We start from the raw sequence: 22,598 nt of genomic DNA on the forward strand, positions 1-22,598 counted from the left end.
TGAATGTGTCATTTTGTAACAATGAGACAATTTTAAACACTAGGCATCCCAGAGACTCATATACCACTCCAAACCGTTTACTGAAAGATTCCAGTTTAACAAATGACATAATTGCAAAATACTGCTTTTTAAGAACAAGTAGGATATGTTTACGTGTCAGACATATTGCAAAAGTGGTTAAGCACTTTCATTGTATTTTCAGTAAGGTTTTTTTTTTTAAAGAAAACAACAGTGTCCAAGCGATTCTTGTTCACACAGACCTGGTGTAAATCCATATATGTTGGAGTTGTATTTTACTATATGCACACTTGGTGGTTACCATTACAAGTGCTGTAAGCGTAACAGTTCACAAACATCAATAACCACGCAATCAGCTATTGTTATTTAGACAGACCTTTAACACGGTTATCAAAGAGTTTCCGCAATTTTTATCAGCAGGAAGGAAAAATATTGGTGAGCAGATAACCCCTTCCACCCATTTCCACCCATCCACCCACAAAAACCATCACACATCGACCCCGAATTTCTAGTAGTGAGTCATTCTGCTGGGAATTCCATGCCTGTGCCCATTACTACTGACAGTGCTCATGCACTGAGGAGAGAAGGAGAGTGAAAGTAGTGTCGCTGAGAGAAAAAGTGTCATGAAGAGAAACTGATGTTGGAAAACTAAGTGAGTAAAAAACATGGGATGAGGAGAGAGAATAGACAGGCATAGTTATATTTACTGTGCACAACATAAATCAGCGTCTGTTTAACGATGCATAAAAGTATGCATAGCTTCAGGTCAGACAAAGCACAGTCCAAACCAAATGAATGTGTAATGACTTACAGTAAATAGTACTAACACGCAAAAAGAAAGGCATGGAGAGGAGCATGATGTGCATTTTATATCACACCATTGTCCTGCTAGGAACAAACATAACAACACAGAAAGCCTTTGTATACAACGCTGAGCAGTTTGTCTGTTTTTATTTTCTGGCAGACTGCTGGTAAACAGGAAGTGATGCATGTTTGTAATAGCTGATATGAGCAGTGACGAAAACCAGATTATACATAATAAAATTTACAATGTTCTTGTCAATGTAAAGCAGTGGTCAGATATGATCCTTGATTTAGTCACTTTCCTTTTAATGGTTTCATTTGTTTGTGTTGATTATTTTAAAATGATTTAAAAGAATAGTACAGAACAAAAAGCTTATAATTGAATTTAGTAATTGCCAAATGGTTATGTCAGGCCAATTTTTATACACAGCAGGTCAAGCAGTACACTTCTTAAATATTTAGAGGCAGCCAATAAATCCCCCATGAACAAGCACCTGGAAACAGTGGGGAGGGAATACATAGGGACTAAGTGAGTGAGAGCCAGCCGCCTTTAGTCATTGGGTATTAGTTTACATTTTGTGCAGGCATAAATCAAGTGATAAATTACATGTATGATTACATTTTGAGATGTAAGTAATGCTGAATTGATTAGAAAATGTCTGCAATCGTTTGTTAAAGTAATGATGGCGGAATGATAAAACTTCTGTCAATTTTGCCCATATAACGAAGAGTGCTTTAGTGGGATTAAAAATGGAATAATGGGAATAAAATATGTGGGAAACAGAACAAACATGAGGAATCACATGAAGCATTCCCACCCAAAGAAGTAGGAAAAACAGCCGTTCCGATCTTTTTTTGCCATTCAGCAAACCATTGAGCAACTCGGAGAGGTAAACTTGCTCTAGGCACATACGTTGGCTTTTTGCAAAGCTGAGAACCATTTGTTGTGTGTACACAGTGGCAGTATCTGCTATGTGCAATATGGGGGGGGTGCAAAATGGGGTCTCGCACCATTCAAGCTAAGACCGCCACTTGTTGTATGAATTGTCCATCTATCCATTTTCTGAGCCGCTTCTCCTCACTAGGGTCGCGGGCGTGCTGGAGCCTATCCCAGCTATCATCGGGCAGGAGGCGGGGTACACCCTGATTGCTCGTTGCCAGCAAATCGCAAGGCACATACAAACAAACAACCATTCGCACTAACATTCACACCTATGGGCAATTTAGAGTTGTCAATTAACTTACTATGCATGTTTTTGGGATATGGGAGGAAACCGGAGTGCCCGGAGAAAACCCATGAGGGACGGGGAGAACATGCAAACTCCACACAACTCCTCAGAGCTGTGAGGCAGACGCTCTAACCAGTCGTCCACCGTGGCACCTTGTATGAATTATTATGTAAAATTTGCAACATCTTCTCTTTAGTTTTCATAGAAGATAATGTATGTTATTTATTCCAATCACGACAGTATGGGTCATTACAAATATTGTTTTAAAATTTGTAAGCAGACAGTGAAAAAAAATATGCATCGAGATGGTAATCAAATTGAATTGAATCATAGGCCTCTAAATCATAACTGGATCGAATCGTAGGGTACCTAGAGATTCCCACCCCCCGGTATTGAGCCAAAATTAATCCTTTGTTCATTGACAATGCTACTGTTAAGATGTTAACCAGTAATGATGTAACATCACCCCTGTCTTGGCCTCCTTGCATTAGCTTCCCGTTAACGACATCATCAAATTTAAGATTCTCATTATAACCTACGTTGACAGACACAGAGTGTTCTTTACACAAGAGATACACAAGATCCAAACTGTGGTTTTGGTCACTCATTTACACAACAATGGAAAAGGCAAACTTTTAAAATAGGTTTCAAAGCATTCTAAAGGCACTGAATTGATTGCAGCTACATAGTTTTGGTTAGAAGATCTTAGAAGATGTTTCGCCTCTGATTCGTGCAGGCTCCATCAATGCATGCACATAGCCTTAGTGTTGGTGTGGAAACCCAAGTATTTATACCCTAAGTTAGAGGGTAAGACAACTAGAAAAGTCCAGTTGTGATCAAATTAATGTCTCGAGAATACAATGACCTGGTTGAATGGCGATATTCACAGGCACAGGTCTGAAAGTTTTAAACACTGGCATTAATATCGCGTCTAAAGGCTGCAAGATGCAGCAACATTTTGCTATTAAAAGGTTACCAGCAGGTCTCTGGTATCCTTAAATATCAGGCTAACAGGCTGTCCCGCATTAAGACAAAAGACAACAGCACCTTCAGATCAGTAACACCTACTGTAATTTCTCATGTATAATGCGCATTTTCTTTTTTCCCCAAAAATTGTCGAAAGTCAATAGTGCGCATTATACATAGGTATAGGGTAAAATGGAAAAAAACTTTCACATTTTATAAATGTATGCCGCCATCTAGAGGTTATGACAAAGCTGTACACTTTAATTCCAATATACCACCGCCACCTAGAGGTTGTGAGAAAGCTGTACACTTTCATTCTATTGTGCCACCCTCACCTAGTGGTTATGAAAAAGGTGTAGCATACACTTTCATTCCAATATGATAGGGGCACGTATGACTGCATATATGTACAGTTGTGCTCATAAGTTTACTTACACTGGCAGAATTTGTGAAATATTGTTTTTTTAAGTAGCAGTAAGTCAGACTCGTTTCCGGTGAGGGTTGGACTCCGCCAAGGCTGCCCTTTGTCACCGATTCTGTTAATAACTTTTATGGACAGAATTTCTAGGCGCAGCCGAGGCGTAGATGGTGTCCGGTTTGGTGGCCTCAGTATTGCATCTCTGGTTTTTGCAGATGATGTGGTTCTGTTGGCTTCATCAAGCCGTGACCTCCAACTCTCACTGGAGCAGTTCACAGCTGAGGGTGAAGTGGCTGGGATGAGAGTCAGCACCTCCAAATCTGAGACCATGGTCCTCAGTCGGAAAAGGGTGCCGTGCCCTCTCCAGGTCGGGGATGAGATCCTGCCCCAAGTGGAGGAGTTCAAGTATCTTGGGGTCTTGTTCACGAGTGAGGGAAGAATGGAACAGGAGATCGACAAGCAGATCGGTGCAGCGTCTGCAGTGATGCAGACTTTGTATCGATCCGTTGTGGTAAAGAAGGAGCTAAGCCGAAAGGCGAAGCTCTCGATTTACCGGTCGAGCTACGTTCCTACCCTCACCTATGGTCACGAGCTGTGGGTCGTGACCGAAAGAACAAGATCCCGGATACAAGCGGCCGAAATGAGATTCCTCCGCAGGGTGAGAAGCTCGATCATCCGGGAGGACCTCAGAGTAGAGCCGCTGCTCCTTCACATCGAGAGGAGCCAGATGAGGTGGCTGGGGCATCTGATTCGGCTCCCTCCCGGGCGCCTCCCTGGTGAGGTGTTCCGGGCACGTCCCACCGGGAGGAGACCCCGGGGACGACTCAGGACACGCTGGAGAGACTACATCCTTCGGCTTGCCTGGGAACGCTTCGGGATCCCCCCGGAAGAGATGGATGAAGAGGCTGGGGAGAGGGAAGTCTGGGCGTCCCTGCTAAAGCTACTGCCCCTGCGACCTGACCTCGGATAAGCTGTAGAAAATGGATGGATGGATGGATGGATTGTTTTTTTTAAATATGACTGATGACTGAACAACAACCATCATTCATTTCTCTATGGTTATGTTTTGTTTAATGATAATGCTTTTCTGAAACGCTTGACAGTTTAATTTGAATCCCATTAAAATAAAATGAAATGTGTATTAAATGTGGATAAAATTTGTATACAATTAAATGTGTTTCGCCTGGCCCTTCATGTTTTCTTTAAAGAATTGTACACCCAGCTTACAGATTCTGCCTGGGTAATCAAACATGTGAGCACAACTGTGTGTTTTCTCATTTATTAAATATCAATAGGGCTGTGAATTTCAAAATAAGAGCAAGTAAATAAAAAGCAAGTATTACGTGCTCAAATAAAGTGACTAACTTCAGAATAATTATTATTTTTTAAACTAACAAAATACAGATAATTCGTTTTGATCATATGGGTAGAAGCAAAAGCATGCATTGTAAAAATGCATTATGCATATGTAGAGGGGTTTTCCAGAATTTTTAGGTCAACTTTGGTGGTGCGTATTATACATGGGTGCGCATTATACACGAGAAATTATGGTAAACTATGAAACACTTCTTACTGTATATCATCCAGGCTATTTACAGGTAGGTACTTCTTTCTGTTTTATCTTCATCAGATATGAAGATGAGGAGGATTTTTTTCAGGTTTGTGTTGGTAGGCTACCACATATCACCACCTTTACAAAATGGTTTGGCTTAGCATTTATGACCGACTCTAAGTCTCCAAATGGATCAGGTAAGACGTTCACAGTAAAACTCATATAACAGCCTTCTATTTAGACCATGCAATTCAGATGAAGAGAGAGAGATATGAATCAGATTTTAAATGCACCACCATGATATACGTAGTTTTAAAATCTGTTGAGAGTCGTGTGCGTAGGTGTATGTGTGTGTATGTGTCTGTGTCTTGAGTTCTCTACAAGTTGGCTTGTTCCCCGCGACCCAAACAAGGAATAGTGGTATAGAAGAATTCCATGTTACACTACTGACTATGCTGCCACTATCGTGACTAGTAGCAAATATGACCAATTCAACAAAAACTATGAACAATCAAATAAATCGAATTAATTTATAGTGCTTCTCTAATTATACAATACATTCTTTTATCGCTAACATTTTCCTTTGAAAAAAGGCAAGATAACATAATTTCCAAGATGAATTAATCGTGTTCATACTTATTACTAATTACTTTATTATGACTGTCGATATGCTCCTGATAGATGTAGAGCAAATTAGATTATTACATTTTTTTTTTGACTTGCCTCTTCCGGACAAATTAGAATCCATTTCCATGTAAGTGATGACAGCAGGGAAAGTGCATTAAGGTGTTGCTAGGAGCTGGCACCCACCCCCAGACTCCAGTCCCTGTCCTGTTAAATATTGGTGTTCACTCTCTGAACAGTACACAGAGGTTAAAAGACAAAATGGTAGATTGCCAATTGTCAAAAGACTGAAATTATAACAAATGTTAGCATTCCACAATCAATATATAAAAGGAAACAATTCAAATTCCAATGTGAAAACATTATTGGAATTCCTGAGGTTCTGCTACAGCTATAAATTCAAAATAAAATAAAATTTCACATAGTGGTAGAAAAGAAAGAAAGAAAAAAAATTATAAAAAAATCACAAGAGAGTAAACAGTAGTATAAACGTGCTGGGCATGTATGGCATTCAAAGATTTATCATGACTATGACAGGTAAAAAAAAATTTATAACACATTTTTTGTGGCAGTGTGATCACAATCTGAAAGAAACTGCTTGTGCAGTTTCAACTTCATTTCCATTAGTTTCTGTTATGTACCTGCCAAATCTGATATCATCATCATGCTCCATAACGTCCCTTTAACCTCCTTTAAAAACACTGATGTTCCATAAAAACAACAAACACAGCAGGAGTGGGGAGCCAGGAGGCAAAAAAAAAGCAGAGAGAGAGAGAGCCAAGAAAATCATGAAAAGGCACTGATAAATAGAGGAGGAAGAAAAAAAACATTTGTGTCAAAGGTTACAGTAAAATTTCACTGAAAAGGTGGAGCTGGTTCATAAGCATCTTCAATAGACATTCCAATAGAATTAGGTCAGCACCTACTCGCACACACACGCAAGCACAAACACGAGCGCAAAAACGCTAACAAATAAACTTAAAACCACCAAGCCCGCCTCTCAAATGGCGTATAAGGACCAAAACCTTTTATAGTGTCTTCCATAGTTAGTGTTGTGCCTGAACAAGTTCAATGAACAAAAGTTAATGAAATATTTCATATTTTGGGCGAACGTGCACGTGAACTGAATTGTTATTGAGAAAGCACTCATTGTGGCATCAAAGAACGGTTTTCGAACGAAAGTTCCTTTTCATTCAAGAGTGCCAGGTTTTGCTCGGGGCTTCCAGGACAAAACCCGGCTGGGGACACTATATACGAGCCTTCATATGTCGGGGATGAACGCCGTATTTGGCAACCGCCATTCATGTTTACATTCAGCAGGGATGTCGCAGCAGCCTGCTTTCATTCGAAAATCCCTGTCTATATAGTGAACTGTCAAGGAAGGGTACGTCTCTGTTTTTCTGCTTGATTGGTCAGTCGTGCACGGTCATAAACTGCAAGGAACTTGACAGTTGTGATTTCCCTCTCTATTTACTTCTGGCGCTTTTTTACTGCGGTCATGCCAGCCGAAAAGTTTAAATCAAGGCAGACGCTACAACGATTGTTAATTGTGTCTTACCGTGACATGCCGCCTCTCCGACAACGTGCTGAGAGGGGCAACTTCAAAATAAAAGCTTCTATATTACTACATTGGAAATCAGTGTACCATTTTAAGCTTTTGTTTTTTTAAGATGGACACGGAGTGCGGTGAAGCCTTTAAGCCCTTAATGAAGCCTTTACCATACGTTCGCTCCTTGGTGGCTGGCTGACGAGGCTGTGGGCACTGCTGTAAATGAAGCACTTTTCATATGCAGAAGTGCCCGAATTTCCTAAAAATCACCCTCTGTATTTTTTGTTCCTGTAACACAGGAAAGAGCAGTGAGAGAAACATCTATTTTGCTATATTATCTGAACATGGACAATGAAGCAATGTGAATAAAGACCAAACGAGGGACAATGTTGTGGTTCTGGGTTGAAAAGACTTGACAGTTTAATTTGTTTCACTACCATCTTTTGCACCAATGTGCAATGAAAAACTACATGAACAAATACATTTTTAATACAATATGGCGTGCTAGTTACAGATTAGATGGCAACTACCGTAGCCAGTGTTCAAATTCAAAGTGGAAGTCCTGTGGATGATTGATAAAAACTATCCAGCAGCAGATATCAAGAGTGTCCAGACAAGCCAGAAGAGCATTTTAGGAAACATTTCAAACATTTCACTTCGCTATTATATTTCAAGCATGCATGCCGTTTTTAGCACAACCAAGGTTATTCCCTATAAAGTTATAATAATATTGAGATACTAACTCTACATTCCCTAAAAACATCACATGTGAATACTAAAATTAATGTGCATTAGGACTCTGCACGAATTGGTGGTGACTTCTGAATTGGCATTCAAGTTCGAAAAAAAAAAAGAATGCCGAATCAGAATATTTGAATAAGAATAACAACGAATCAAAGAATGACATACTATTTACATTATTCTGACAAGATCTGCAATGCTTCCATGCCGCATTTACATTAGAAACATTTTTACACAATTGTTAGCCTTTGTTCCATTTGGACTTACTGCGCATAGTTTCTGCGCATGTACACATATGTAGCTCCAATGAGAGCTCCACATGAAGTTTGTTCATTCGCCTAGTCCCGAGGAGTTGTAGAGATATTCATGGCAGTGCCACAACCCAAGACGAAATGAGCCATTCCCTAGGTGAACGGCGAGTCGGCGACCGCGGCAGAATGAATTGGATTAAGTTGATCTAACACAGCGCCACTGAAAGGCAGTGAGCTAGCTAGAAAGGAAGCAGCTGGTTCAAGGCAGTGAGGATTTACGGCACCGATAGGTTAAAAAATCAACCCGGACTTGTATAAACCGACTTTGTGTAAAACAGAATACGATGATTTGCACATCCTTTTCAACCTACCACTGGAAATTTGCCACATTTTTGTACATCTGCCTGTTTTTGGTACAGTTGAAAAAGGTCCCGACCAATCTCATCCACCTGCCCGTGTACCACAATTTCTCGTGTGTAATGCGCACCAATGTATAATACGCACCCCCAAAGTTGACCCCAAAATTCTGGAAAACCGTTCTACCTAATTCAAAGAATTATTCTGAAGTTAAGCACTTTATTTGAACGTAATACGTTTTTTATTTACTTGTTCTTATTTTGAAATTCACAGCCCTACTTTCATTTAGTAAATGAGAAAACACACAGTTGTTATATGTTTGATTACCCAGGCAGAATTTGTAAGATGGGTATAATTCTTTAAAGAAAATATGAAGGGCTCGGCAAAACACAATTAATTTTACTTTAATCAACTTAAAACTGTCAAGCATTTCAGAAAAGCATTTTCATTAAACAAAACATAACAATAAAGAAATTAATGATGGTTGTTGTTGAGTCATATTTGATAAAAAAAATAAAATAATGATATATATATATATATATATATATATATATATATATATATATATTTCACAAATTCTGCCTGGGTATGTAAACTTATGAGCACAACTGCACATATATACAGTCATACGTACCCCTGTCCTATTGGAATGAAAGTGTAGGCTACACCTTTTTCATAACCTCGAGGTGGCGGCATATTAGAATGAAGGTGTGAACCTCTCTCATAACCTCAAGGTGGCGGTGACATTGGAATGGAAGTGTACAGCTTTTTCATAACCTCTAGATGGTGGCATAGATTTATGAAATGTGAAAGGTTTTTTCATTTTCCCCTATACCTATGTGTAATGCTATTGACTTTTGACAATTTTCTGGAGGAAAAAATTTGCATTATACACAAGAAATTACGGTAATTTGGCGATTTATTTCCAAAAAACAGAAAGGTGGCGGTGACAAAAAAGCAACTTAATTGAGTGATTTCTTCAATTTGCCTTACCCCGTGCATTCATCAAAGCACTTCGAAGGTTTTTGTGCTTATTAATAGAGTGTGACTGTTCAATAAGCCACAATGGGGCCAAAGAATGTTCCAAGTGCCGGCCCTTTAATAAAAAAGATGAGAAACACAATACAATTCAAGAAAGAACTCATTGCAATGTATGAAAATGCTTACGTTTCCAAACAATACCCTCTCCTCCCTGTCCCCTCCTTGCCATTTTTCAGATGCCATCAAGAGTCTTCAATGAAGGTAAAAGTGATGTTTAACCTTCATTTGTCCATTTCATTCATCCATCCATCCATCCATCCATCCATCCATCCATTTTCTGAGCCGCTTCTCCTCACTAGGGTCGCGGGCGTGCTGGAGCCTATCCCAGCTGTCATCGGGCAGGAGGCGGGGTACACCCTGAACTGGTTGCCAGCCAATCACAGGGCACATAGGAACAAACAACCATTCCCACTCACAGTCATGCCTACGGGCAATTTAGAGTCTCCAATTCATGCATGTTTTTGGGATGTGGGAGGAAACCGGAGTACCCGGGGAAAACCCACGAAGGCACGGGGAGAACATGCAAACTCCACACAGGCGGGGCCGGGGATTGAACCCTGGTCCTCAGAACTGTGAGGCTGACGCTCTAACCAGTCGGCCACCATGCCGCCCATTTCATTCAGTCATTTACATTTATTTCACATTGTTTTGTGTATAGTAAACTGTATTTAATCTCAATAAAATATTTTTAGATATACTTTTGGGTGTCTGAAACAGATGAATTTGATTTACATTCAGTTTTTGTACAATTCGGTTTTTGGAATGGATAAATCAAGAATACAGAGTGTCCACTGTACATTTTTCATGCACGTTAAACTTATATTCAAACGAAACGCCACAGGCATTATCACAACAACACTATTTTTATTGGTCAGCTAAGCTAAAAGGAAGCCACAACTCTAAGCCACAAGACCAGACTCCACTTTAGTGGCTTCACGATGCGGGTTAGAGCAGTAGGAACTGTAATTAATATCGGGAACCAAGGTCAGACGAAAAGGGGACCAAACTTGTAGTAGAGATTTAATTTGAAATTATTATTTCGTTTCAAAGAACTGCCTAAAAATGCTGGCTCTGCTTTTGGTGAGTATGAGCGGGGATATACTACTTGAAAAGAAGCAGAGTGGAGAAGAAATGCCCCATTGTAGGCCCCTCAAAGTTGGTTCAATATCAAAAGCTGGCTCTTGCTGCCTCTCTCATACACATACACACACGCACACACGCACACATACCAAGAAAAGTATGGCCTCAGAGTCAGAGCTGGCAAGCAGTGCTCAAGTTCTTGGAGTAGCTCTTGCTCTAATTTTAAATTGATTACCGCTGGGCCCACGTGTGCGACTAGTGAAATATAAGTGAAAAGAACAGAATATGAAGGCTTTGGAGGACTAGCTACATGTGATTACGTGTTAAGATGTGCGTTCAGAACATTTGGGTCTGTACGCATGCGCTAAATGTACAGTATATTGTGCATGCATGAGTCTGTGAGGAGGTCCATATGGTACCAGTATGTGTAGACATATACAGTACATCTATGTGTATTTTGGCCACTGCTGGAGAAGAGATTGGACTGCCAGTAAGAGCTGTCTGCAGGCTATCAAGGGAAGCTGAAGAGAAACTAAAACCAGAACCTCTCTGAAATGCAAGTCAGTGTCAAGGAAAGTTAAGCGCAGAGAAAAATAACTAAATGAGGCCAAAAAATATTGTTTGGTGCCTCAATAAAAAATGTTGGCTCACTGAAAAAAAAAAAAAAAAAAATTATTGCTCTCTGTGCATGAATATCAAAAAAGTGGCAATTTGCATTTTAGGTTAATTGAAGACTCAAAATCTTTCTTAGCTGTGAATGTGAGTGTGAATGGTTGTTCGTCTATGTTTGTCTATACTGTATGTGCCCTGCGGTTGGCTAGCGACCAGTCCAGGTCGTACCCCGCTTCCTGGCCGAAGTCAGCTGGGAGAGGACTCTAATGAGGAAAAGTGGTATAGAAAATGGATGGATGGAACCTCCGCATATACCTCCGCATATCTCCCCTCAAAACAAATTGCAAAACTTCGCATATTTGTGAATTGCCATGTATTAAATCCACACTGGGATTTTTTCTTTGGCTGTTGGTGTTTTTTGGCGTGATGCCCGCACAGAAGGGTATACATGATGCGGTATGGAGAATAAAAGGGATGAAGATCATACAACCAGAAATGGATGCAAGATGTGGGAAAGTGGTATACAGGTTTTGCAGTGGTTGATCTGTACAATATGGCTAGGTCGATAATAATAAAATGAATAGATGAAGAAGAATGGAATGTTTGTTGACACTTAAGAGTGACCTGTGTTTAGCGCTTATGTGAAGCAACTTATCTAGCAAGCAGAAGCAGTAATCTCCCAAAACCGATCCATCACCGTGAGGACCCATTTTATTGTTTGACAGCGGTTACAATTGTTTGACAGCGGTTACAATTTTATGAAAGTTAAGAATGTTTAAAAAGTGAAGTGAATTGCCCTCAAAGCAGTAATTTCAGTAAGCAGTAAGTGAAGATTGAGAGCACATTTTATTGTTTGTTCATGATATATTGTTTTATTTATATTATCAGTTGAGTTCTTCTTCTTCCCAGTCCCTTTCAGACATGAATGGAAACTTTTTTCTTCTGCTTCTTCCTCTTGCATTTTATTGTTATTCTGTTGGCATATACAGTACGAAACCAGTTGTGTAATCACAAATCTCTTTTTTCTTCCTTACGAGATGCCATTCCCTGCCTGAAATCAGTTCACTTAGTGTATCCATCCATCCATCCATCCATCCATCCATTTTCTGAACCGCTTCTCCTCACTAGGGTCGCGGGCGTGCTGGAGCCTATCCCAGCTGTCATCGGGCAGGAGGCGGGGTACACCCTGAACTGGTTGCCAGCCAATCGCAGGGTACATAGAAACAAACAACCATTCGCACTCACAGTCATGCCTACGGGCAATTTAGAGTCTCAAATTAATGCATGTTTTTGGGATGTGGGAGGAAACCGGAGTGCCCGGAGAAAACCACGCAGGCACGGGGAGAACATGCAAACTCCACACAGGCGGGGCCGGGGATTGAACCCGTGTCCTCAGAACTGTGAGGCTGACACTCTAACCAGTCGGCTACCGTGCCGCCTCACTTAGTGTAAAAGGAAAAAAACTATTAAAAATTTTACTTAAATAAGGTTTTATGATTGTGATAGTTTGACCCTGGAACACATTAATTCAATTTTCATTATTTCTTCTGGAGGGAAATATTCTAAATATGAATAGATCAGAGGTCAACCACTGTCAACGCACTGTAACAGTATGTTATATCCTTTATGAAAAAAAATGGTATGGTATTTTCCTTACACTATTTGAAAGAGATAAATCTAAAATTCCAATTACAATGCATGTTTCCCTCGCAATAGATAAATGTCTTAATTTGAGATATTCATTTTGAGAGGAAAACAGAAAGACACAATTTATCTTAACTAATGTGTGCGGATTTTTACTTTGACTGTGGAAAAACAGTCAGCGTAAGGAAGAGATTTTCTGGTTATATAAGGGTATTAAATACCGTTTTCTCCCAAAATTGGGCAATGAGAGACTACAATTAAGAAAATATTCCTGATTAGACTAGAAAGGTGGAGAATCAAAAGGGCAGTGTCACTGCAGTAGTATGAACCACTTTATGTAACAAGGCAGATTAATCTGAACCACATCAAGACTTCTTATCCACTTTAAGTGTTTGGCTTCTAGTCTAAACTTATCATGCACTTGCCAGTCATTGCTCAACTGACAACACACAACACCTGGCAATACTGTACTCTCACCTCCCTAAACTGTTAACCCTCTTCTATCTCCTAAGAGGTAGCCAGGCCAATTTAAAACATCCAAATGAAGAGAGAAAACTTAAACATAAATATCACCCCTTCTGACCTCTTAAAGAACCTAAAGATCAGATTTTAAGTGGAAGAAGAGCGACATCTCCTTTCATGAAAGTATCCTTGCACAACATGTCGACTTTCTAATTGGAGTGACATTCAAGAGGTGGGCACAAATTGCTGCTTATTTTAAGCAAAATACCTTTACTCTACTACTCCCAAGACGCCCCCAGGCTTGGGCTCTCTCCTGGGTCTGTTTGCATTCCTGTTGGGCTCTATTTAAAGCCTTGATCACTTCATTGCCTGCAGGAATGCACATCTGTAGTCCCGAGACCAGTCTCCAACTCTATTTTCTGTCCAGTGGCAATCGCTTCATGAGAACAGGTAAGCTGCTGTGTATCATTTAAGGTGTGTGGGGTACTACACAAAGCCAGACAACTGGCACTGTGAATATCCTACCAAACAAAAATTGAACTGCATACATACAGTACACACAAACAGAGCTGGATTAAAAGACAAACACAATGAATAACAGAATTACAAATCTTGATAACATCATTAACACTGATAATAAACAATTGCTTAGTTTCAATGTTATCTGGACAACCAAATCAGGCCATATTCAATAAGTGGACTACAATCCAAAATAATATCATGTACTAAACTTGTTAAGGTTTATCAAGAGGCGCCCACACACAAACACATGCTATTAGCATGACACATCTCCATGGCGACAAACATTGGAGTAATTTCCCTCCTGTCCCGAAGTGAGCCGGATAAACTTTCTGCCAGCCGCACGCGCAAGTCACCCCGCTGCTAAATTCCCTCCTCCTCCTCCTCCCACTCGATTTGAACGGTTCAAAATAAATATAAAAAACTCACCTTGGAAAATCCCCCCCCCCCCCCACGAGTCAAGCGGACATTATTATGTTGTCGCCTTCCATGTTTGGCACTTTGAGTAGTTGTTCTTCGGCTTCCCGGATAGACAAGAGGTAAGCTAGCGGCGCGAGACAGCAACAGAGTCCGACAAGGAGGTGGGAGGACGGCAAGGAGGCCAGTCAGGAGATCTGGAATCTCATTGGATAAGTGATCTGTCGATCATGGCTTAGTGGGCGGGGTGTGACTGTAAAGAGATTATATTGAGTCTGGGGAAACAACACTGAGCACTGGTCTGAAGAGAGTACAGAACAACATCAATTTTCTGAGTTGCCTTCCTCACTAGGGTCGCAGGCGTGCTGGAGCCTATCCCAGCTGTCATCGGGCAGGAGGCGGGGTACACCCTGAACTGGTTGCCAGCCAATCGCAGGGTACAGAACAACATAAAGGATGGTATTTATTTTTGTTCAAAATGTTTGGTATTGGGGTTTTATGTTTATTTTAAAAGCTGAAAACACAATGCAAATGTGGAAAATTGCATCAACATAAGAGAGAACATAAGGGTGTTGTTGTTCATACTGCCTGCCACTAATTGAATACACATGTACAATCCATATACAAACATGTTTACTGTATAGTCCAAATGTCTTTTTAATTACAGTCATCATTAAATCTCCACTTGATTTGCAAAAAAGAAAAAAGCAGATAAATTATCGAGTTGTTGGCACAATTGCATTGCATCATTTAAAATAGATTTCCATCTGTTATATGAACACCAGAGCTTGTTTCACTTACCGATACAGGACACTGATCTATTTCTATATTTATCTGTTCCATAATGTGAGAACACAGTCACATTAAAACCATTAGTGGCTCCTGAAAATCATTCAAACAATTACGTAAGTTAATGTCAGTAGTATAATTTATCCAAAACAACAACCTTTTTATCCATCATATATAATAGAAAAAACATAGCTTTCAATCTAATGCAGTCAGCAAAACAACTCAAATTGTGACCTCTAAATTACACAATGATAAAAGCTTTGTTTTGTGTGTGAGTGTGTGTTTGTGCGTGCAAGATCTAACCTAAGATCTAAATCTAACCTTTGCATCAAAGACCATCAAAAGGAAAATTACCCTTTGTCTGTTTATATTATTAGCATTTCAATTTAAAAGAGAATATACAAAAATACAGTATTCACAAGAAATTATTATTATTATTTGTAGTAGTAGTAGTAATAGGACTATTATTATTATTATTATTTCATTTATGTATTTTATATTAATTCATTTATTTTAAATCACTTTTTTATAACACGTTGTTGGGTTCACAGCTTGGGGTTGTGTATTTTTTGTACTTCACAAGCTTTGGTTCATTTAACAAGCCAGGCATATTAGTGTACTATTTTTTTCATGTGTAATATGTGTGTGTTAGTTTTAATACGATATTTGCTCTAACTCGTCACTTATATTACTACTACTACTACTTATTATTATTATTATTATTATTATTATTTACTTGTTTTCCTTTGTCTCTCATTTGCCAAAAGAACAGCAGTGCATGGGTGTGAGTTATCTTTGGTTTAAAAGAATCTGGAACCATGCATTTCAACTTTCTTTCGGTATCATTGAGCAACCATTACATTACTTGACCATAGATGACACCTTTTGAATGCAAGTTGCGACCCCTGGAGGGATTTATGATCCATTACACAAACGTTTGGAAAAATAATGGCTGGTCATATTAGTTACACGTGCACATTGTAAAAAGTAGAACTAGTGTCAGGTTTTGCCACCCTTAGATGAGTATTAATTTGACTAACATATAACTGTAATTTAATTAGTGTGTACAACTAATTTTAGTCATCGTCTGATGAACAGACAAGCTTCCGTTCCAAAGGCAGGTTCATAACACAATACGGCTGATTTTAAATAAATTTGCTTTGCTTTAACTTTGCTTTGTGCATTTAATCCCACCGAGACCATCTTTTGATGACGCAAAGTGTTGGTGCATGCTGTGACAGCACATAGTATACAACGTTCATGAGAAAAAAAAGGTGAAAATAAACGCACCCATCCTCATAAACACACATCCATTAAAATGGTAGAGCAAAAGTCCTGAGACACACATCTTAATGAATCAATCAGGGGTTACGCTAAATCAATTATTCCCACCTGAATCAAAATCTTTTACCTTGCCAAGACATGGACATTATGCTTGGGGAAGGTCATTTTCTATCTTTTCTCAATGTGCCCCATTACACAAAGCACACCCACAAGACTGTGTTTAAAGGTAGAGTTTGCAGCTTAAAAAAAATCAAACACTTTTTGTTAGGGATGTCCCGATACAACTTTCACTTCCCATACAATACCGATAGTGCAACCTTGAGTAGTATTGGCTGATACTGATATTGATCAGATACAATATCAGCACAAATCATACATACTTGTGTTACTTATTTTGTAGTATGGAGTTTTAGAATAGTTTTCAATCAAATAATAATATGCAAACAGAACAATAGTCAGCAACAGCAGATATGAGGAAAAACGGACCCATTTATTAATAACTAATTGGTTACATAAAGTTAAACCTTAAACATAATATCCTACAATTAAATGAAACAAATACAAAAATAGAAATTCCTGAAAAATAATCTCTATAATTCAAATGTAAACAAAAATATATTTTAAAGTGCAAAATAAGCACTATGTTTAAATTAAACATAAGCATTTTCTGCAATTGAGTAGAATAAAAAATTTTAAAAAATACAATAGAAGTGCTAGAGCAAAGTCTGGACGGGACTGCTTGTATCGGAATGCTTTATCGGAGATTTTAGATGCAGTCCATATAATTCAATACTTGCTTTTTGCTGATATCTGATCGATAACGATCGGGAAACCCCTACTATATTTAAACTGACCTGACAGTAGAATATTAATAAATGATACCTTGAAAAATCACTCCTCTGTGTCCCTATCTAATGCCCCTATTTAAAATGTTATTATTCTTTTACAACTGTGCACGGCGGGACAAGAATAGCCAATCAGAGAGAGTAGTGACTGGAGGCGTGACCGAATAGTCTGTCAATCATTTGCACACACCCATCATGTACACGGAGGCTCGCGGGGAAGTACCAAAGGCTCTCGCAGAGTAGACTATTATAGTTTCTTATTTAACTCCGGTTAGCAACAAAAGTTAAAAAGAAGGTAGTGCACAGCTCTTGACTTCAAATCAAGGGTAAAGACATGTAACATTGGTGTGTGTTGGGTTCATTGGCTGTAGTGGTACACTCGCCTGACTTTGGTGCGGGCAGCGTGGGTTCAGTTCCCACTCAGTGACGGTGTGAATGTGAGTGTGAATGGTTGTCCGTGTCTATATGTTCCCTGTGACTGACTGGCGACCAGTTCAGGGTGTAGTCCGCCTTTCGCCCGAAGTCAGCTGGGATAGGCTCCAGTGTCCCGTGACCCTAACCAGGATAAGCGGTGTTGAAAATGGATGGATGGATGGGTTCATGGGTGAGTTTGTAAAACCAACCATCACATCACTGTTCTGAGTTGTAAGGTGCTCACATCTCATATATTCTAAATTGATTGTAAATTCCCAAGAATTCAACATCAAACAGGTAACATTTCTTGGAACGTTGCATGCTCACCGCTCACTCTGAGGTGCAATCTGAGGCAAGTGAGACGCCACGGTCCTTACCTCCAGGCCAATTCCGACGGCCGTCCAACTCACACGCATGGCCAACTAAGGTGCACTCTGAGGTGACCAGGCATGCGTGATGAATCGGTCTAATCTTGTTTCTTTTTTATTGTCCAAATTTAGTGAGCTGGGGGTGTTTCTTTGGGCAGAGACGCAAGAGGGCGGGGGCGGGAAAGGAATGAGGCTACATTCAAATATTGCTAGCTGTTTGAAAACCGCATATTTGCCCTTCAAATAAGTTTGGTGTCACACCAAACTCACACCAATGGTGTGGAAGGTACCTGAAATCCCTGGCCTCAACCTATCCTCCAAACAACCAACCCAGGTCCTTTTGTCTCTCATCAAATGCAACCCTGACCTCACTTTCCTGGCTGAATGGTCAACAACTTTTACACACACACCCAACATCTTCTAGAAAGTCTTCCTAGACTGAAAGCTGTAACAGCTATAAAAGGGGACAAACTTCATATTTTCTTCCATTTTCACTTGTAATGGCCAGGCCGATGCTTAAAACAATGCTCAATGTTGGTGAACCCACAGAATAGTTGACATCTGATTCTCATCCATATCTCGCACACACACATACACACACACACACACACAAACACACACACACACACACACACAGATGGGCACTAAAGGCACTGACGAGCATTTAATCCCTGTGTGCATGGCGCCATTTCCAGTCAGTGGGTGGGTCGTCACTGACTTGTGAAATATGCCAGAGATGAAGTTCTGCATAGTCACACCATTCACAAACAACACACTCCTCTGCTTCACTGTCGCTCCAGCACTCGGAGGGTGAAGTCACACTTTCACATCCCAAAAGGCAAGTTGGTTTTAACTATATTCACTTTTCAGTGCTATTACTTTGGTTTAAACTTAAATTATATTACTCTTTTTTTCTCTCTCTAGGTGGACACACATAACGTTTTCTTTTAGTAAGTTTGTCATCTGGACAGATAGGCCTAAAAAAGTGTTTCAGTCTCACCTGCTCAACAACCAAGGCCTAAAAAAGTGCTTCAGTCTCACCTGCTCAACAACAATCTTTGTGTGGATATTTCACCAGCGTCTTTCTCAACACTCATCTTGGTGGTGGACAAGTAAAGATGAATCTCCCTCTGTCAGTGCTTATATGTCTGTCAGTTGTTCAGATGTGTGTGGGGGACCAGCCAGTGGAGGAAGTCATTGTATCAAGTAAGTAAAGTGCATGTAACTGACAAAAAGAAAAAAATACATATTTTATGGAATTGGAATGAGATTTGAGGTAATGTAAAACAATTGACCTGGAATGTAGGAAGATTAATATAAGACTAGCAGGTCACAAAAACGGCCTTTATAAGCTTAAAGGCACAATGAACAATAGCAGGACTCATGAAAATAGCTACAAATTATAGATACCTCTCAGCTATTCAGCATTTTGGTTTCTTCCAATAAGTAAATAGGAACATAGCTTGGTATATAATATTATGCAACAAGCTTGGCATATAATATTATGCAACAACAACAGTAATATTGAGAACTTTGTCATTTTCCATCAATAAAGCAAACTTGTGTCATAAACAAGTTTACTTGTCATGTTTTTTTATTTAAATTTTTTTACAGTAGAAATACATTGTTTTTGATCGATTGAGTCATTTTTAATAACCCGCATTGTTTTTGATCGATTGAGTCATTTTTAATAACCCGAACCACAGTGGGAACTAGCAATTACTTTGAAATGTCTTTACATATGCTGCTGTTGGCAATACAAACGGTCAAATATTGACATTAATTGAGAAACACATTGGCAAATACATGGCAAATACATCACATGTACATATATATTGTATATATGTACAGTATGTGCCTTACAAACACAGTACTGCGTACATTAAACTTGGTATATGCCACTATTAGTATGACACAATGGCAAAATGCGGTCTGGCTCTGTATAATGAGTCAGAGGCTTTGGCTTTGTCAGAGAACATCGTCATTGCTGAGCTGTTATTTCTTTTGGCTGAGTGGAGTTTGGGTAGGGAGTCACTTGGGAAGAAAAATAATCAGACCTATTCGGCACTAAATGCGATGACAGAAAAACAAAACAAAAAAACAGCCAGTACATTGGAGAGACCACATGGTTTAAAAATATGGAGTGACTACTTTATATACTTATTAGTTTTGTAGATATTAGCTGTCAGCTAAAATTTCATTTTGCACATTCTCTGAATTGTAATTACCATTAGAGAGGTATTAATTTAACAGTATGGAACTCCTTGTGCAAGGTATTTCTGTCTGGTATTTACAAGGTATTTCCATCTCCGTGTTATTGTTTCTTGCATCATGCATTGTTTCACAACAGCTCCAATCCTGGAACATTTGACAAGGCATGGGAGGAAAAAGCTACCACTGTGGCAGTCCTAATTTTGCGTATTGATTTAGAAAGTAGGAATTAGACAAATGGTGACACAATGGAAGAAGGCACGGTGGTTTGGATGCAATTCCTATGATATTACTGTTCTAGGCTTTCATTAAAAAAAAAGAGAGAATTAGGATCTATTTCTGTGGAAAACATAAGCTTGGAATCCACAGACAGTTGCCAGGGAAGCTTAAAATCAACTTTACGCTTTTTGTGGTTTTACAGCATCTGGCAATATATTGCACACAATCTGAAGGGTGTCTCTCAAGTGTTTCAAGTGCCATCTGTTCTGTTGAATTACCTCAAAGGAAAAGTGCCTCTATTGGGTGGCTGGTTCGATAGGAGTCCAGAGTCACAGGAGGTTCAGGCGGCGGCTCAGCACGCTGTGGACACGTTCAACATACACTCAAAGGCCAAGAAGTTGTTCAAACTGGCGTCCATTACATCTGCACAGGCTCAGGTTGGACTGAATTAAGAAAGCTTTATACAACATACTTTTTTCTGCACTTCGCAAACAGGCAACATGTAAACTGTGCTTTCAAAACACGACCTTTTAGGTGACCAACAGCATCAACTACAGGATAAATGCAGTACTGGGAAAAACAAAATGTCTCAAGGGTGAATATCATGACTTGAACAGCTGCAATGTGGAGAAAAAGGTAAATATAACATTTAATTAATTAAATTAAAATTTCATTCATCCTGTAATACTACTACTACTACGAATAATAACAATAGATACAACACAAAGTTCAGTGGCAAAACATCTTGAGAACAAGAAGCTTCTATTCAATTTTATGACTAAAACTTCTACGGCTTTCTACATATTCTCGCTGTCATAATTCAAAGTTTTTATGTTTAAAGTACAGAAGATCCTAAACTAGAAGTAATATATTTATTTCAAACACATGCAACAAAAAGCATGTATGAATGGATTGTTTGTGCTTTTTTTGTGTCGATTTTGTGACAGTGGCCTCTTGGAAAAGTAATTTCGGCCCTCTGTGTTTTCCACATATATTGTGGACTGACAAAAAAATTACCACACTGTACCATTCAAACAAACAACCAACCATTCGCACTCACATTCATGGGCAATTTAGAGTCTTCCATTAACCTACCCTGCATGTTTTGGGGATGTGGGAGGAAACCGGTTTACCCGGAGAAAACCCACAACGGCACAGGGAGAACATGCAAACGAGGCTGGGATTTGAACCCCGGTCCTCAGAACTGTGAGGCGGCAATGCTAACCAGTCGGCCGCCATGCCGCCGCTTCAAATTAATAAAAAATAAAAATAGTAATAATAACAAAATAAATCACTGTGTGTGTGTGTGTGTGTGTGTGTGTGTGTGTGTGTGTGTGTATGTCCGGCCTTTACGCAAGACTTTGTTGATGCTCCTTTGCCAGATATTAAAGCTTCACGTCTTTTTTTATACGATGCCACAAGATTGGCATACTTATCTTTGGGCATTTCTGCCCATTCCTGCAGCACCTCTCAAGCTCCATCAGGTTGAATGGACAACGTTGGTGCACAGCTATTTGCAGATCTCTCCAGAGATGTTCAATCAATCTAGTCTGGGCCAGCCCACCCGCCTGAAGCAGTTTTAATACTTTCTGAATGCACTGTACATGTACAAAGAAAGTGGTTGACCACATTAATTTTATTGTGGTTATATTGTGCAGGCGTGGAGAACTGAATTGCATTATAGTGGGAGTTGTTTATAATATTTTATACATATATAATATACAAAACAACAAGGTTCAAGTTCTTATTCTAAATTAGAATAGAAAAGAAAATTGTTTTTGTAAAGGTAGGATTTTTTTTAATTAAATTTAAATCTACATGATTCTTATTGGTCTTTCCCAAAAATATCCTGAATAAAGTACTACACAAATAAAAAAAGGAAAGTAGAACGTCATGAGGAAAGAAAACAACTTTAATAGATGACTTACCATTTGGACAGATAATCCAGTTCTTTTTGCTTCCTCCTTTGCAGCATCTCAAGTGTCACTTTGAGGTGATGTTCAACCCCCGCAACAACAAACATGAGCTGCAGATGCAAAAGTGCAAGAGGCCTGTTCCCACCATTCAAGCGTAAATGTTTTGCATTTTTCTTACATTTTGGTATAATGACTGAAAGTGTTGCATTCGTAATTTGCAACCGACGATGACACAACAGACCAATAAAGTGTGTGCTTTATAATGAGT

The 22,598-nt window shown here is 39.3% G+C and overlaps 2 protein-coding genes and 1 long non-coding RNA gene across 5 annotated transcripts in view; 2 read left to right on the top strand and 1 right to left on the bottom strand.

Moving 5' to 3' along the window:
- il11ra (interleukin 11 receptor subunit alpha) overlaps window positions 1–14,465 on the bottom strand; it is a 47,340-nt gene extending 32,875 nt beyond the window's left edge. For both annotated transcript variants that reach the window (XM_061747830.1, XM_061747829.1), the window contains exon 1: window positions 14,297–14,465. The gene's annotated coding sequence lies outside the window, so the exon portion shown is untranslated. The remainder of the gene's footprint in view (window positions 1–14,296) is intronic.
- A 104-nt stretch (window positions 14,466–14,569) lies between these two features.
- Window positions 14,570–18,821, top strand: LOC133465258 (uncharacterized). Its single transcript, XR_009784580.1, has 3 exons — window positions 14,570–14,743; window positions 15,846–17,806; window positions 18,680–18,821. It is a non-coding gene; the product is annotated as an uncharacterized LOC133465258 (long non-coding RNA).
- An 87-nt stretch (window positions 18,822–18,908) lies between these two features.
- si:busm1-57f23.1 (uncharacterized protein LOC368621 homolog) lies at window positions 18,909–22,596 on the top strand. 2 transcript variants are annotated; one of them, XM_061747841.1, is made up of 4 exons: window positions 18,909–19,190; window positions 20,617–20,851; window positions 20,949–21,050; window positions 22,387–22,596. In XM_061747841.1, exons 1-4 carry the CDS (start codon window positions 19,129–19,131, stop codon window positions 22,486–22,488), a joined length of 501 nt encoding a protein of 166 aa, XP_061603825.1. In that variant the 5' UTR covers window positions 18,909–19,128; the 3' UTR covers window positions 22,489–22,596. The 2 variants fall into 2 exon arrangements, with proteins under 2 accessions (XP_061603825.1, XP_061603826.1); XM_061747842.1 differs by having other exon boundaries at window positions 20,700–20,851.
- Window positions 22,597–22,598: the final 2 nt, after the last annotated feature.

The sequence above is a fragment of the Phyllopteryx taeniolatus genome, chromosome 15 (genome assembly GCF_024500385.1).
Source record: "Phyllopteryx taeniolatus isolate TA_2022b chromosome 15, UOR_Ptae_1.2, whole genome shotgun sequence".
In the NCBI taxonomy this organism is placed as follows: Eukaryota; Metazoa; Chordata; class Actinopteri; order Syngnathiformes; family Syngnathidae; genus Phyllopteryx; species Phyllopteryx taeniolatus.

Coding starts and splice junctions, on each gene's coding strand:
- si:busm1-57f23.1 (XM_061747841.1), top strand. CDS start 19,129: ATGTCTGTCAGTTGTTCAGATGTGTGTGGGGGACCAGCCAGTGGAGGA. Junction 19,191..20,616: donor GGAGGAAGTCATTGTATCAA/GTAAGTAAAGTG, acceptor GTGGTTTTACAG/CATCTGGCAATATATTGCAC. Junction 20,852..20,948: donor TTACATCTGCACAGGCTCAG/GTTGGACTGAAT, acceptor ACGACCTTTTAG/GTGACCAACAGCATCAACTA.